This window comes from Hyperolius riggenbachi, chromosome 5 (genome assembly GCF_040937935.1).
Source record: "Hyperolius riggenbachi isolate aHypRig1 chromosome 5, aHypRig1.pri, whole genome shotgun sequence".
Classification (NCBI taxonomy): domain Eukaryota; kingdom Metazoa; phylum Chordata; class Amphibia; order Anura; family Hyperoliidae; genus Hyperolius; species Hyperolius riggenbachi.
In genome coordinates, this window is record NC_090650.1 from 370099149 (window position 1) to 370116580 (window position 17432).

At 43.5% G+C, this 17432-nt stretch overlaps 1 protein-coding gene across 21 annotated transcripts in view; it reads right to left on the minus strand.

Annotated features, from left to right (window-relative positions):
- Nucleotides 1-210: 210 nt before the first annotated feature.
- The window catches only part of PAG1 (phosphoprotein membrane anchor with glycosphingolipid microdomains 1), a 359982-nt gene continuing 342760 nt past the window's right edge, over nucleotides 211-17432 (minus strand). For all 21 annotated transcript variants that reach the window (XM_068237539.1, XM_068237537.1, XM_068237534.1 and 18 more), the window contains 3 exons: nucleotides 15368-15963; nucleotides 11156-11215; nucleotides 211-6422 (listed from right to left, as the gene is read on the minus strand). In XM_068237539.1, coding sequence (XP_068093640.1) covers nucleotides 6075-6422; nucleotides 11156-11215; nucleotides 15368-15963 — 1004 coding nt within the window. In that variant the 3' untranslated portion in view covers nucleotides 211-6074. The remainder of the gene's footprint in view (nucleotides 6423-11155; nucleotides 11216-15367; nucleotides 15964-17432) is intronic.

A 17432-nucleotide genomic window follows, 5' to 3' on the forward strand; every position in this document is an offset into this window, starting at 1 on the left:
TGAGGAATATACACTGAGCGATATGATCGACAAATACATGATCATGGGTTACCTTCAGTAGAATAAGCTGTGCAAAGCATTTTTGAGTGTCAAGAGAAAACCTCTCAGTGTCATAGGAAAGTCCTTTTCATTTGACTTCTCAAACCTTCCTGTTGGTGCTTTAATGAGATGGATGGCTTCACTGACCAAAAGACATGCTCAGGAATTCAGTTCTCAGTCCCACTTTACTTTATTACATCAGCGCATATCTTTGGAACAACTTAACATTTACACATGTGGCTTTCATGGATTACATCATATCTTCTCATCCTACAAACTAAATTTGCTTTTAAGTGGAACTACAGTCACAAATTCCCGCTGCTCCAACTGATTATCGAGACAATAAAAACTTCTAGCAACAAACTTCTGTTTAAACTAAGTGCATGAAAGGGCCAATAGACTTAAAGGGACCGTCAGGCAATTTAAGCTAGGCAAGCTCTACTTACCTGGGGCTTCCTCCCGCCCCATGCAGCCAATATGTCCCTCATTGTAGCTCCGTTCTCAGTCGCCGTCCCTGGGTCACACTAGAGATGGCCCGAACCGTTCGCCAGGCGAATCTCTCTGGGCCTTCTACTACTTCCGATCGCAATGACCCGGAGTAGTACGCCTGCACTGCCCGGCGGAGAGCGTCCTAGATCGCGCTCCTGTTGCCAGGGACTCTCTGCGCATGACCGTGACGTCACTCATGACGTCACGCACATGCGCAGAAAGTGCCCGGTAACGCGCTCCGCTGGGCAGCGCAGGCAGACTACTCCGGGTCATTGCAACCCGGAAGTAGTAGAAGGCCCACAGATTTTGAGATGTTCGCCGGCGAACGGTTCGGCCTCCACTGCACCTGCGCCGCTGTCAATTACTCGCACATGGGCTGGAGTGTTCTGCGCAGGTGAAGTAAGGTCACAAGGTCGTCCTCTGCACCGGCGGGGAATCAGAGTCAGTGGCTGGGAGCAGAGCTGCGACGAGGGACATATTGGCTGCATGGGGCTGGAGGAAGCCCTGGGTAGGTAGAGCTTGCCTAGCTTAAATTGCCTGACATTTCCTTTAAGGTACCCACCAATGATGCAATCTTTTTGTCCATTCTTACCACTTCTGTGTAATATGAGGGGCGACGTATTATTATTAAGTGCACATATTCCGTGGCTACCTTCAAAGTACCTCCTTGTGGCTAATATCCAAAGTATATTCACTCAATTTACCAACACAAAAAGATTGTATCATTAGTAGGCACCATAACTTTAATTTTACCCTGGAGGGTTGTGAGTGAGCTTTCCAGCTGTTGGGAGATTATACTTTGATCAACAGGTGTAGGATGTGTGCAAGCTTTACTGACTTGTAAGCAGAAGAATGCTACTGTAATTTTCCTCAACGAGCAGAGCAGCTTTGTGAATGAACTGTATAGAACATACCCATGAAATGGTAGCTCCCAGCAGTACTGAACTGTGATCTGGTGGGGACTTGTGTTTTTTTACACAGATGACATTCCTTTGCGATAACGGACATTAGGATGTGGGCAGTAAGGACTAGGGAAACAGGTTTCATTGTATATTAGGCGACTTGACATCCAAAATCCCTATTCAACACTATAGACAGGTCAGTGATTTACTCAGTAAATTCCGACAGAGTCAGGCCAATATCTTAGCTATACTTATAAATGCAGTTAGTAAATGTATAATGCACTGCATCTGGATATGACGGTGGTGTTTTAGATCTGTCTTAAGCTCAGCTGTAATAATATTAGCAGGCAGATTTACAATAATAGCTTACATGAGTGTCCTACAAGAAACAATATATCTAGACTTGGTTGCCTGCTTTATAGGGAGACATACATGTCGGTCACTGATGTGTCTCTTGCATAGTGTTGACTTCGATTGGGGGATTTTAGCTACAGAAGTTCATAAACAGGCAGAACAAATATTTACAAACCAGACAATATAATCCAATATAAGCAGAATAAACCAACAATTAAAAAAATGTACCGAAAATATTTTAACTTACAAAGTTCAGATATATTTAATCATCCATACAGATATGGGATGTAGAAGCCTGTTATCCAGAAAATTCAAGGTGGGGAGTCTGCAAGCTCGAATTCAAAGATATTACGCTTGTGAATCACTTTATTCGGGTTCATGAATGGCAAATGTTCACAACATGCTGGCAGCTTTATATTTAATGGTTGCTATAGCATTATCTTTTACAAGGAACTAAAATGTTTGTTGAGAAAAAACTCATTCAGTGTCTTTAGCTTGGTTCTGTATATTGCAAGGATTAAAGACAAACATTTGTTTTCAGCTAGAGTACCTTTGTTTCTAGATGTATACTACACATAACGATTTCCTGATGCTTCTAACAAAAGCTGGGGGATAGGAGGGTCAGAGCTTGCTATCAGTCGGTGGATTAGTGCAGGTGGTAAAAATTCGTACAAAGCCTCCTGCCGTGTGCAGCCAATTCCTCCTGGAGCTAGGTGGGAATTTTAAAACTGCCCCATAACTGTACTCCAGACTACACAGCATACTGATGCTATGGGTGTAAAAAAAAAAAAACAACAATTTGAGTTTAATGTCCATTTTGGAAACTTTGGCGGCAACTTTTCCTGTAGCCCCTAGAGCACAGGTATCAAAAACAAGTCCCGTGGGCCGAATGTGGCCCTCCTTGCCATTTTATGTGACCCTCGAAATCTTCAAATGTACATTATTGTAAGCAGTAAAAGAAAAGTCCATGCCCTTTCCAATCAGAGCATGACAGCGTTTCTGGGTGAAACACTGTCAGTTTGAGCCTGGGTGCAGCAACAACCCCTCTGTGAAAGTAGCATGAGGACACTTCAGTGAAATTAGCATGGGGCCCCCTCCTTGGATCTAAATCCACCCATGTGGCTGGTAAAACACACACTTACACACCCTTCCCCCAGGAACCATCTCCCCACATGCTAGTAAAGCGGAGAAGGGTAATATTCATCTGTTCCAGCGATACGCTGTCTCCCTTCTGTTCTTCCTGGCAGCTGCATGCTCTTTACTTCCTCACCTCCCGATCACGTGACAGATTCAGAGCCAGAGCTATGCAGCATAGAGCATGTGGCTGTGAGGAAGATCAGAGGAGACCCAAAGCCGCACTGGAAAGGGTGGGGTGGGGTGGACTGTCAAGGGGATGACTCCAGGTGAATTTTGACCGGGGCTCCCCATTGTAAGTAAAACAGGCACTAAATGTGTACTCTCTGTATGGACCGCCCAGAACTTCCCAGCTGCGTGTATGAGTGATTAACTGCACAGTGCGGCTGTCCTGTTTACTATCAAACACCTTTCAACAGACAGTTTATATCACCATGGAATAGCTGTGTTTAAATATGCAAGAAAAACTGAAATATCATTTGTCATTAATCCTTGCAATACATGGAGCTGAACACAATGGACTGCTTTTTCTCCTCAAAAGTTTACCTTTAAAGGACAACTGAAGCAAGAGGGATGTGGAGGCTGCCATATTTATTTCCTTTTAAGCAATACCAGTTGCCTGGCTATCCTGCTAATCCTCCACTGCTAATACTTATCTGAAAGAAAAGCTTCAGGCTTGTTTCTGGCATTATTCAGACACTACTGCATACTTATAGACCAGCAGGACTGCCAGGCAACTGGTATTGTATAAAATGAAATAAATATGGCAGCCTCCATATATTTCTCACTTCAGTTATCCTTTAAAGTGTACCTGAGGCGAAAAACAAGTGAAAAAAACCAAACAAACCCAACAAGAGCTAGTGGGATATATTCCTATGGCTGCACTCCCCTTCTTGCATGAGCAAGACCATACTATGGTAGCATGCACCTCCGCAGTAAGCCAAAGCAGGCTCGGCCATGCTCACACAGGTGCAGTACAGCCGCGCTCCTGCAAGGGTCCTGGTGAGTGGCAGGGGGGGGGGGGGGGGGGAGCCAGAGGCTTCCCTCTCTTTAGGTACCGTAAACAGGGCTATGGAGTGAGAGTCGAAACAATTATTGGGTACCTGGAGTCGGTGGATGTGTGACGAGTCGGACGAGTTTTGTACCAACTCCACAGCCCTGGTAAGTATTAGACTAAAGGTGGCCACACACCATACAATTTTTTAAATATCTGTTCAATTTAAGAATTGCAATCTATTTTTTTGACTGATTGTAACAATCCTAAAACTTGACCAATGTACCACACGTGTGGTCAATTTTTCCCCAATTATGGAAAAAAATTGAAAACTGAGAAAATTGCTAAATTGACAATGTAACACACACACCATACAATCTTTAGAAAAATTGAAGGAAAATTTCCAGCATTCAGGATCGATAAAAATAAAAAAATAAAAAAAGAAGAAAAAAAAAAGAACGTGAAATTCGATAAGATTTTTCAGTCGAATTTTAACCTTCCTGGCGGTAATCCCGCCGCGCAGGAGGTTTTCTCAGGCCCTGCTGGGCCGATTTGCATAATTTTTTTTTTTGCTGCACACAGCTAGCACTTTGCTAGCTGCATGAGCACCCCGATCGCCACCGGCCCGCGCTCGATCGCCGCTATCAGCTCCGCCCCCCCAGACCCCGTGCGCTGCCTGGCCAATCAGTGCCAGGCAGCGCTGAGGGGTGGATCAGGACTCCCAATGACGTCACGACGTCGATGACGTCATCCCGCTGCGCTGACGGTGAAGTCATCCCGCTGCGCTGCCCCTTGGCGGATTTTAATAAACCGCCAGGAGGGTTAAAAAAAGCTTTTGATTTTTTCAGGATATCCGATCATATTTATTGAATTGCTGTAAAATCTTGGATAATTTTATTGTATCGTGTGTGGCCACCTTAAAGAGACTCCGTAACAAAAATTGCATCCTGTTTTTTATCATCCTACAAGTTCCAAAAGCTATTCTAATGTGTTCTGGCTTACTGCAGCACGTTCTACTATCACCATCTCTGTAATAAATCAACTTATCTCTCTCTTGTCAGACTTGTCAGCCTGTGTCTGGAAGGCTGCCAAGTTCTTCAGTGTTGTGGTTCTGTGATGCATCTCCCCCCTCCAGGCCCCTCTCTGCACACTGCCTGTGTATTATTTAGATTAGGGCAGCTTCTCTCTTCTCTCTTATCTTTTACAAGCTGGATAAATCCTCTTCTGAGCTGGCTGGGCTTTCACATACTGAGGAATTACATACAGGCAGAGCTATCTGCACTCCGCAGGAAGAAACAGCCTGACACTTCAGTGGAAGATAGCTGCAGGGGAAAAGAAACACACAAATGATCTCTTGAGATTCAAAAGGAAGGGTGTATACAGCCTGCTTGTGTATGAATGTATTTTCTATGTGTGGACATACTGTACATCAACCTACTTCCTGTTTTGGTGGCCATTTTGTTTGTTTATAAACAAACTTTTTAAAACTGTTTTTAACCACTTTTAATGCGGCGAGGAGCGGCGAAATTGTGACAGAGGGTAATAGATGTCCTTTAACACACTGGTATGTTTACTTTTGTGCGATTTTAACAATACAGATTCTCTTTAAGGAGTTAGAGCAATTTTGGGTACCTGAAGTTGGAGGTTTCGTAAACTGAGGAGTCGGATGATTTTTGTACCGACTCCATAGCCCTGACTGTAGGTATCTGTAGGTTTTTTTTCACTTCCACTTTGCTTTAAGAAGAAGAATAACAGTTGGATGAATCTGTAACAGGAATTAACACAAACAAGCAGGAAAATAAAAATTCATCAATGTTTTTCTGGATAAGAGATCCCATATCTGTAAATGTACATACAGTATATATGATATAGAAAATTCTCCTTCAGATTGTACCGTTTACAAGTCATATGAGTACCTCATGGCCCAACCGGATCAGGGGATTGAGATCCTGGCAACATACCAGCTACATTTAAAAAAATAAATGGCACATAAAAATAAAATAAAAAGGTTATCTGGAAAGAAATCCTGTTGTCTTCATGCAGCAGGGAGAGCTCTCCTGTGTATGTAAAGATGTGCTTCCTCTTCTGTCAGGAGTGGGGGATGGGAAAGACCCAGGAAAGGATTGTGCTCTGTCGGCAGTAAATGTCTACCCATGTACCGTCTAAAGTCTAGTGTAGTCTCCATTTTGCTGGAGATCAGCAATACTTTCATAGTCACTTTCACCATGCGAGAGCACCTCTTGGCCAGCATTACAGTGTGAAGTAGTCCTCTCCTCTTCTCGACATATGGTCGTGATGGCTTCATACTCAGGGTCCAGTCCACCGTTCATTGTGTCAGCCGATGGCGGCAAGCCAATAAGATTGGGGCTCTTATCAAGGTCTGCGGCATAGGTTCCATTGCAGGCAGTGGGAGAGACCTCAATATCCTGGATGTAGGAATAGTGGGACAAATCATCCTGAAGCCTCAAAGATTGTCCAGCTCTAGAGATGCGTGAATACATGGCAGAGATCTGGAAATGAAACATGCAGGACATCAGTAGGATTTACAGGAACGTTTCACAGCCAAGCATGCTTCAGATACTGAGCAGAGATAGCAAGTAAAACACCACCATCATTTAAAGTAAACCAAAAACTAAAACCTCAGTAATTGAAGACCAGTAGAAATACAGTCTACATTTCAACAGGTCTAATGTGTGGAGAATCCTAGGGTCCCCAAAGCAAATGTATCACTGTCCTCACAAGACCTCTTGTACGGTAGGCTTGGGGTCTAATTTACTAAGACCTGTACGGTAAAAATGTATAGGTAAATTACCTCATGCATAAAAACTATTTTTCCTTCTTTATTTACTAAGATTTCACACAAGCGGTAGAAGTTCGGTAATTTACTGAAAAGCATGCCTTCAATTCATTAAAACGTGTTCGGTAACGTGCAAGCTGTGGAGTCGGTCTGACAGAAAGCTGTGATCTGCTACGTGATGTCCTCCTACTTCGGTGCTGTGACAGCAAAACAGGGCCGGTTCAAGTAACAATTGGGCTCTAGGGCAAAATTAGCCTGGGGCCACCCCCAACAGACACCCCCCGACAAAAAAGCGCCATTAGAGGCCCTTTGTTGCAGCCAAATTTCCCTCCTGGGCCCCTGAGCTGGCTGCTGACCCTCCCCCAATCACCTCCCAACTTAACAGACTCTGCAGAGTCCCTGGGGAGCAACAGTTAAGGTGGGGGAGGGACACCATGGGGGCACCTACAGGCTCTGGGGCAATTGCTCATTTTTTCCTATGGTAGCTCCGGCCCTGCAGCAAAACAATAGTAAGAGTCATCCCCGGCATCCCTTTAATTGGACATGTTTCCTTCTAAAGCCTCTGAATCTGTCAGTCTTTCTTAGGATTTGTATAGTCTGAGTTTACATTAATTTTCAATAAACATAAGACACACCATGCTTGAATGACTTCACCAGTTGCTCCTCGGCATCTTGGAGCAGGAATCTAAAGGGTTAAAATCTAAAAGGCTGCAGGGGAAACTTCTTATCTGCTGCCTGAGGGAGAGAACCTTGTCCCTCCCCACAGTATATCGGCACCAATGGAGGGAGTAGCAGGAAGAGGTGGCTCCTTCACCACTGCTAATAACACGACATGCAGGAAGTTGGAAAGGCGGAGTCCATACAGGAAGTACAGTGTGATGTCAATAGACTACGCTCATCCTATGTGCAAATAGTTATATGTATATGTATGGTCTGTGGGAAGGGCACTCTGACATGCACAACCCCCAATATTAAGCCAAAACGCGAGGTGCGTCCACAGATGTACCGAGCATCAGAGTTGGCCAGGCGCTGTATACTACTGATGGGTGGCAGGAGAGGTATCGTAGACTATTATAGAGAAACATTATGGAGCGGAGGCTGGTGTCTAGTGATTTTCCACTAGATGAAGAATATAACATTAAATTATGAATATGGAAGTTTTTTCTTTTCTTTCTTATATTCTTTCTTTAGAAGTTCTCCCTTTGTATGGCTTTAATGTTTATGCATATTACATAGTCTCCATTCACCAAGGCTCTAAGAGGTTTAAGTGTGAAAAGCCAGTCAAAGGGAGGGGGAGGGGGAAATTGCTGGCACGTTACAAGACAGAAAGCATGCTTAATTAGTAGAATGAGTGGAGATCCCGCAACGGATTGAAATATGTATCCAGACAAATTTAAAAATGGTTTTAGTACGGTTGTTCGACTTCATGTATGTGTATTACAGTCTGTGCTGATTCAGCTGAGCCGTACTACAGCCAATAGACCGTCAGCTAAACCAAACTACAGCCAACAGACATTCAGCTAAGCCATAATACAGCCAACAGACATTCAACTAAGCCATACTACAGCCAATAGACATTCAGCTAAGCCGTAATACAGCCAACAGACATTCAGCTAAGCCATACTACAGCCAACAGACATTTATCTAAGCCATACTACAGCCAATAGACATTCAGCTAAGCCGTAATACAGCCAACAGACATTCAACTAAGCCATACTACAGCCAATAGACATTCAGCTAAGCCGTAATATAGCCAACAGACATTCAGCTAAGCCATAATACAGCCAACAGACATTCAACTAAGCCATACTACAGCCAATAGACATTCAGCTAAGCCGTAATACAGCCAACAGACATTCAGCTAAGCCATACTACAGCCAACAGACATTTATCTAAGCCATACTACAGCCAATAGACATTCAGCTAAGCCGTAATACAGCCAACAGACATTCAACTAAGCCATACTACAGCCAATAGACATTCAGCTAAGCCGTAATATAGCCAACAGACATTCAGCTAAGCCGTAATACAGCCAACAGACATTCAGCTAAGCCGTAATACAGCCAACAGACATTCAGCTAAGCCATACTACAGCCAACAGACATTTATCTAAGCCATACTACAGCCAATAGACATTCAGCTAAGCCATACTACAGCCAATAGACATTCAGCTAAGCCATACTACAGCCAATAGACATTCAGCTAAGCCATACTACAGCCAATAGACATTCAGCTAAGCCATACTACAGCCAATAGACATTCAGCTAAGCCATACTACAGCCAACAGACATTCAGCTAAGCCATACTACAGCCAACAGACATTCAGCTAAGCCATACTACAGCCAACAGACATCTATCTAAGCCACACTACAGCCAATAGACATTCAGCTAAGCCATAGTACAGACAATAGGCATTCAGCTAAGCCATACTTAGCACCCAAGGCTGAGATACCAAAGTGCACCCCTCCATCCCCCACACCCCAGCCATCACACACTGATTGCTATTAGACTAAGAGCTGCCCCAGGGCTCCCAACACCTTAATCTCTAGTTATCTGGCTTGCAGTCACTGCCATGTATCCACTATTCTTATTTCTCTCTGCTTCAAACATAACAAGGGAATGATAGCTGAGTGAGTTGTGCGTCCCTCCTACACTGTGCCCTGAGGCTGAAGCCTCTCTCGCTTCTGCCTCGGCCCTGCGTCTGATTGTCACCGATCAGTAACAGCAACTGCCAGAGAGAGGCTATTTATTAAGTTCCTACAAGTCTCTTTGCTGCTCAGTCTGCTAGAGTGACTGAAGCTCTGCTCTGTGCAAACATGTAATCATGTACAGAGAATTTCCTTCTCTTACAGCAGAATGCCAGGCACTTACATCCTTCTAACCCTCACCTCTTATCCAGTGCTGATTGCAATATACAATACAAGTAATTGGTCATAAGTATTATCTTAACCTCCCTTGCGGTAAGCCCGTGCTGAGCACGGGCTATGCCGCGGGAAGGCACCGCTCAGGCCCCGCTGGGCCGATTTGCATAATTTTTTTTTTGCTATACGGGTGCATGACGATCGCTAACCGCCGATCCGCCGCTATCCGTCGCGCAGCAGCCGCCCCCCCCCCCCCCCCCCAGATCCCGTGCGCTGCCTGGCCAATCAGTGCCAGGCAGCGCTGTGGGGTGGATCGGAGTCCCCTTTGACGTCATCCCGCCCGTCACCATGTTCTTTGAACGGGATCTCCTGATCTCCGAGGGGCTGGGGGGATGCCGCTGAGCAGCGGCTATCATGTAGCGAGACCTTGTTTTTTTTTCTCGTTTTTTTTTTAAACCGGCTTTGCTGCCCCCTGGCGGATTTTGATAAACCGCCAGGAGGGTTAATTAAATTGCAGGTTACATGACTGCAGCAGGCCACATCTCTGGAGGCGGCTGCAGTGACACACAATACAGACGCATCACCCTGTCACCTGTCCATCCATATATACACCAAGGAGGCACCATGAGGGGGTCAGACAAAAATAGGAGGTATTTTGTAGCCAATATATTTATCCATTTCCTATTGCAATCAGTAACACAAGGCCTTCCACTTCAATTCAAGTTACCAAGTGTACCGCTCTCTAAATACAATCAGAGGTCAGTTGTACATACTTGCAGATACATAGAAAGATACACTTTCTCCAATAAAGGGATCTATCCTTCAGTGTTCCCCAACCCTGTCCTCAGGGCCCACCAACAGTGCATGATTTGTGGAAATCCACAGAGGTAGTTAATCAGCTCTGCTGAGACACTAATTACATCACCTGTGCATGTTTGTGGTTTTCTGCAAAACATGTACTGCTGGTGAGCCTGGAGGACAGGGTTGGGGGAACTCTGCTTTAGATGAGGAGTTTCTGTGGCTACGTGTTCTGGGAGTGTAGATTATGATGTCTACGCTTGTTTTATGACCGTTGTGAAATGCCCCGCCCCCACCAGGTCATAAAGGTCACCAGGGGAAGGCAAGGTTATGAACATTGGGGGGTCATATTAAAATTCTGCTGGGGGTCCCCATGATTTGTAGTTATGCCCCTGCCCCAATGCATAAGTTGAGGTGAAAAGAGTTGCCCATGCTTAGCAGGCACGTTCCTGTAAAATATTTTCAAAACAAATTATAATTTATATTGGTCACTGTGTAAATAGGTGATCACACTATGCACAGTATATAAAACGTATATATTTACGATGTTTCTCATCAGCTCATCACATTCTGTGCTGGCACAATAGCAGGCTCCCTTTGATTTGTCAACTGTATAAAACCAAACCAATTGCTCTTGACAACCGAGGAGATCAAACATGCTCTCTCCCCCACGACATCACACACATCGGCCTGACAATGTGAAGCCTGCCTGCAGCCAGGTAAGATGGCTTAATTCAAAGAACACAATTCCCGGGGCCACTTTGGGGATTATCATGTTAATACATACATCATCTTCTGTCAGGCACGGGTCCTCGTCCCGAGATTTGTAGGATATGCAACTTTGTCTCTGAAAGAAAAAGAGAAAGAGGGATCGATACATGTGTGTCTATACTGTGAAGACAGCACTTTATTTATTCTGGCTGTAATCCTCCTGGGTTATTATCCCGGGTCTCTGGAACAAAGACCTTACTTTTACAGGCTAATGGGGAATGATTATGTAAATGGACCTGGCAGGGAACATAGGCAGCCGCCATACATACACAGTGTCAAAGATCTTGCAGACTGTACTTCCTAATGCATCTCTAACAATGGAATGCCTTAAATATAATGGAGAGATGCTACTGAAGCATTTCATTAAGTCAACACTACTTTCAATTGTCATAGCCCCAGTAGGCACCGGGCACTCTGGATCTGACCATGTCCACTATAGATGGTTGCTTTAAGGAATTTAACTTTTTTTTTAAACATTATTATTTAGTATTTATTTAGTGCTAACATCTTCTGCAGCGCAGTACAGAGTATATTGTCTTGTTACTTAACTGTCCCTCAGAGGAGCTCACAATCTAATCCCTACCATAGTCATATGTTGAAGTACCATGTAGTGTATGCATTGTAGTCTAGGGCCAATTTATTATTTCCCAGCCAAGCGGCACAAAAAAGTAGTGGGGTGGGGCGTAACAGGAAAATACAGTCTGGTGCTTCTCTGAATAATTCTGCTTACCGCATAAGAGGATGAGGAGGTGAGCCAATGACAGCCGGGTGCTCACCAAAATTAGCCGGGTGGCGCACACGGCTAAAAGAGCCTGGGGAGAATGCTGCACGAGGAGACCATACAAACTCTGTGCAGATAGTGCCCTGGCTGGGATATGACCGGGGACTCAGAGCTGCAAGGCAAGAGTGCTGACCACTACGCTACCGTGCTGTATGAACTACTCAATGGGGAAGATTGTAAGGCACCAACATCTTTGGAGGTACTGTACAATACATGTGTTGTGGGGATAATGTGGGTGAAACACTGCTGTAGGGTTAGCATGTGTGCCTTGCAGCACGTGTGGTCCAGGGTTCTCAGCCAGGAAGCAATCTGTATGGAGGCTGTATGTCCTGCGCATGGTTGAGTGGCTTTCCTCCCTCATCCCTAAACTATACTGATCTACGATAGAGACATGAGACTATGGTAAGAATACATTGGTAAGCTCCGCTGAGGGACAGTCGCTGACATGACTACACTCTGTAAAGCCGAGTGGAAGATATCAGCACTATATAAATAAGACAAACAACATGGACCAACGATGGCAATATCTATGCTCCCCACTGTTTGTTTCATACTATGTACAGTGCTACAGAAGATGTTGGCACTACAGAAAAAAATAATAACCATGTAAAGACTGCATTGCATGCCTGCTAGCACCCGGACTCTACTCTGCTTCCTTTTTGACCAACTATAATGCAGGTTGGCCACGTGTCTATAGGTCTTTTGAACGACTTCTTGTTTTTTGAATACAGATATGGTGCATGTGCAGAAACCACCGCCTCCTACTCCAGGTACCCAAAAATTGCTCCGACCCCACAGCCCTGGTTCAGTTAACTTCTAATCAGATCTCAGTAACTGCTGTCCGCAGTTCATCCCCTAGATATGACACTTAGGGTAATAGAAAATAGACAATATTGGATGACTACTGTATGTCCTGTAGGTGGAGACATGATTCACCACTGCAGCATCCCACCTTCGGCTGGCATTGCTCTGCAGTGTGCCAGAAGTGGTCTGAAGATGACAGGCAAGCACATGCCCGATGGTCTATTATCTGCAGCGTAAAGTTTTAGGTCTTTTAGCTACCTTTACTGCTTGTGTCCACATCACTGGTGGCATCTGATGTGTGAAAACATGAAAACAGTTTCCTCAGTTGAAAAAAAGACATGATCCATCAAGTTCAACATTGCTGGCTTCAGTGCACCTCAGAGGAAGGAAAGCCATAAGGACAGAAACGGTCTCCTTGACTGGATCAATGTATCATCTTCCCACACCTAGCTATCATAGCTGTAGATGCCCATCAGAGTAATGGAAACATCCAAGCCTCTTATAAAAGAACCCGAGGTGTGAGACATAAGGAAGCTGCATATTTATTTCCTTTCCAAACACCAGGCCTGACAGTGCTGCTGATCCTTCTGGTCAGTAGGGTCAAAGGGCTAGTCCACATTGAAGACGGAACTGCAATCGCGTCTGGGATTCGGCAGCCAAAATCTTGCGTTTTACCACAATCTGTGCTTGTGATTCCCATTCAATAGAACAAGAATCACATCGCTATCGGCGCCAAAGCTATGCATGCAGCACGTTTGGGATCGCAATTGCAAACACTGCAGTGAGAATGTATCCATAGAGATACATTAGCAGCAGCGCTTTGCTGATCACCGGCGATCAGCAAAGCACCGCAAAAGGTTCAAGTGTGAACCAGCCCAAAATCACACACCTGTAACAAGCATGCAACTAATCTTGTCAGATTTGTCAGACATCTGATCTGCATGCTTGTTCAGGGTCTATGGTTTACAGTATTGGAGGCAGAGGATCAGCAGGACAGCCAGGCAATGTCCATAATTTAAAAATAAACCTGGCAGCCTCCATATACCTCTCACCTCGGACCCCCTTTAAAGGATACCCGAAGCGACATGTGACATGATGAGATAGACATGGGTATGTACAGTGCCTAGCACACAAATAACTGTGAGTGCTCCTTTTTTTCTTTCTCTGTCTGAAAGAGTTAAATTTTAAGTATGTAAGTGGCTGACTCACTCCTGACTCAGACAGGAAGTGACTACAGTGTGACCCTCACTGATAAGAATTTCCAACTATAAAACACTTTCCTAGCAGAAAATAGCTTCTGCGAACAAGTAATAGGTAAAAAGGGGAATTTCTTATCAGTGAGGGTCACACTGTAGTCACTTCCTGTCTGAGTCAGGACTGAGTCAGCCACTTACATTCCTGATATTTAACTCTTTCATGCAGAGAAAGAAAAAAAGAAACACAGCATAGTTATTTGTGTGCTAGGCACTGTACATACACTTGTGTATTTCATGTCACATGTCACTTCGGGTATCCTTTAATTTAAAGTAAAGATTCTGCAATAACTACTTCCTGTGCTAAGATATTTCACATCTTAAAGGAAACCAGTAATTTTAAATTAAACAAAAATCCAATACCTCTGGATCCTAATGCGGCTTCCCTCATTATCTATGTTACCCTGATACAGCGCTGGCAGCTGCAGAAAAACAAAACTATAAACAAAGCCAGTGATCAGCCTGCGCAGGCGCACTAGCGGCTTTCTGATTGGGCTCCAGCGAGACTCCCGAAAAGCAGCGACAAGCAAATCTTCGGGGGTCCCAGCGATGTATCCCCTCTGGTGAGGAGGATGGGAGAAGCCTCTTCAGGATCCAGAGGCTTCCCCCCCGCTGAGGAAAGTACACCCTAGGGGCGCTTATTTCACTACAGGTACACTTTAAACAGTCTTACCGTGAAGAACCCCTTCCTACACAGGTGGTAAAATCTCCCCTCCCCAGTGCTTTGCACAAACCAAGAAATAAAAAGCCATTTAAATTGCCCATAGAAATATGTATACATGTTAATGACATCACATCTAAGTTGTCTCTTCTCCAAACAAAATAATAAAACAAAAAGGAAAAAATCGAGAGCCCCAATAGTGCGTACTGTAAACCAATCGATAATAATTTTGAAGAGAGAATAATACTCACAAAAATGGGTTGCCGAGCATAGGCAACCACTAGAAACACTTGCGGGGATGTTAGGCCTGTCCCCTCTCAGGCTAAGAAGTCGCTCTCCATAGAAGGATTAGGTAATCACACCCATCCAACAGGTGGATACAGTTTTGTTCAGAGATTTTTACAGAGGCGCCAATCAGAATAAAATAAATTAAAATATCATAAAATGGGGGGTCTTGGATGATTTACCACCCCAGAAATCAGACACTAGTTTTGATATAAATAATCATTCACAATTTATTAATTTGACTCCCACAATTTCACAACGCGTTTCATGGGTCTGTCGCCCGCTTCCTTAGGCAGTATAAAACAGGAGCACTGAAGTGTCACTAATCTAAGCGTAGCACCTCTGAGTTTACTTTTACAACTCTGTATAAGCTGGTATTTTATAAATACCTTATAATAATAGAGAGCACGTGAAATGCCACTTAACCAATCTATGAAACGTTACCTTGTCGTCTAAGCTGGCTCCCTCTGAGTTCTGCTTCTGGTCCAGCTTCTCCTCCTGCACTTCTTTTCCCTGTACGTTTTCATTCTCATCCAGAAGTTTTTTAGGTAGTGGTGGGGGGACATCATCATCTTGAGAGTTTGGTGTGCTTGCTGCGCTCTGAGTATTGATACTCTGCCTGCTCTTTCTATTGTGGTCCACAGAGGCATATTCCACTGCTGCCTCCACTTTGCCCTCAGTAACCGCTGGGCTCGCCGGTGCCAAATTCATGGCTAGATTTCTGTCTTCAGCGCTGGCAGAGGAGCTCATATCCTTCAGTTCTTTCACAGTCTCATAGAGGCAGTCTTCTATGATGTTGTCATGAGAGGAGCTGTCTTTCAGCACCTCATACGGCCCTTCAGTATAGAGAGGGGTGTCATTCTCTAGGCTTCCGGATGACAGCATGGATTCCCGGTTGTCTGGAGGAATCTGTGGCAGTTCTCTGGTTTGAGGGCATCTTGCAGATTTCCCGGGGAATTCCTGAGGGTCACACAGGTCAGCGAGAGAGCTCTGAGCATCCTCATAAGTGGGGACACAGGTTGCTGCACTAGCTTCTGACACTGAGAACAAAGAAAAGGTTTACTGTCAAACACATATGGAAGCAGGCTTTCTAAATGACTGCAACATTCTATTAGTCTGGCAGCGCTTGCTCTGATGTATCTTAAAGGGCCACTATTGTGAAAATTAAAAATACATGTAAACACATTGTGTCTCGAAAATTATTATACATTTTATTTATCATGTTACTTTTATCACTGTCATTACCAATTCTGTATTTTGTATCATTTTTGTATTTTTTCACTAATTATGTATCTTATAATTATGTATATTGTGTACACTATTTTCTGTATTATTATGTACCCCATGTTCTTACTTTGTACAGCGCCACAGAATATGTTGGCGCTTTATAAATCAATAATTATAATATAATAAGTATTTTTCTTCAAGAGTAAAATGAGCCATAAATTACTTTCCTCCTATGTTGCCAACACGTACCATAGGTAGTACAAAAAAATCGGACAGAACCGACAGGTTTTGGACTAGCCCATCTCCTCGTGGGGGATTCTTTCAATTTTTTTTATTTGCAAAAGCACTTACTGAATGGCAGTTGCTTCATCCAACTGCCACAGAAGTGCGCAGTGAACAGGGAGGCTGGCCAGCGTTACTGTGTAAAATCCTTTTCAGGGAGTGCCTTTACAAAAAATAAAGGCCATGTTAAGAATACACATGGAGATAGACTAGTCCAAAACCTGTCGGTTCTGTGAGATTTCTACCACCTACTGTAAGTGACAGCAAAATAAGAGAAAATAATTTATGGCTCATTTTACTCTGGAAGCTATGTACTTCTTATTTGTATGTATTTTAAATGTACAATTTTTCTTGATAGCGGTCCTTTAACCATTTCAGCCCGCAGGGATTTTTCACCTTATGCAACAAAGCAATTTTCAACTCCCATTCATTCTCCAATAACTTTATCACTCATTATCACAATGAATTGATCTATATCTTGTTTTTTTCCGCCACCAATTAGGCTTTTTTTTGGGTAGTACATTTTGCTAAGAATATTTTTTTTCTAAATGCATTTTAACAGGAATATTAAGAAAAAATTAATTTCTCAGTTTTCGTCCATTATAGCTTTAAAATAATGCATGCTACCATAATTAAAGCCTATATATTTTATTTGCTCATTTATCTTGGTTATTACACCATTTAAATTTTGTCCCTATCACAACGTATGGCGCCAATATTTTATTTGGAAATAAAGGTGCATTTTTTCAGTTTTGCATCCATCACTATTTACAAGCTTATAATTTAAAAAATGTTCATAATATACCCTCTTCACATGCTTATTTAAAAAGTTCAGACCCTTAGGTAACTTTTTTTTTTATTGTAATTTATTTTTCATAAATTTTATTTGGGTAATTTTTGGTGTGGGAAATAAACAGTTAATTTAAATGCAATAATGTGGGTTTAATGTATTAAAAATGTATGTAGACGTAGTTTTACTATTCGGCCACAGAGATTGTTT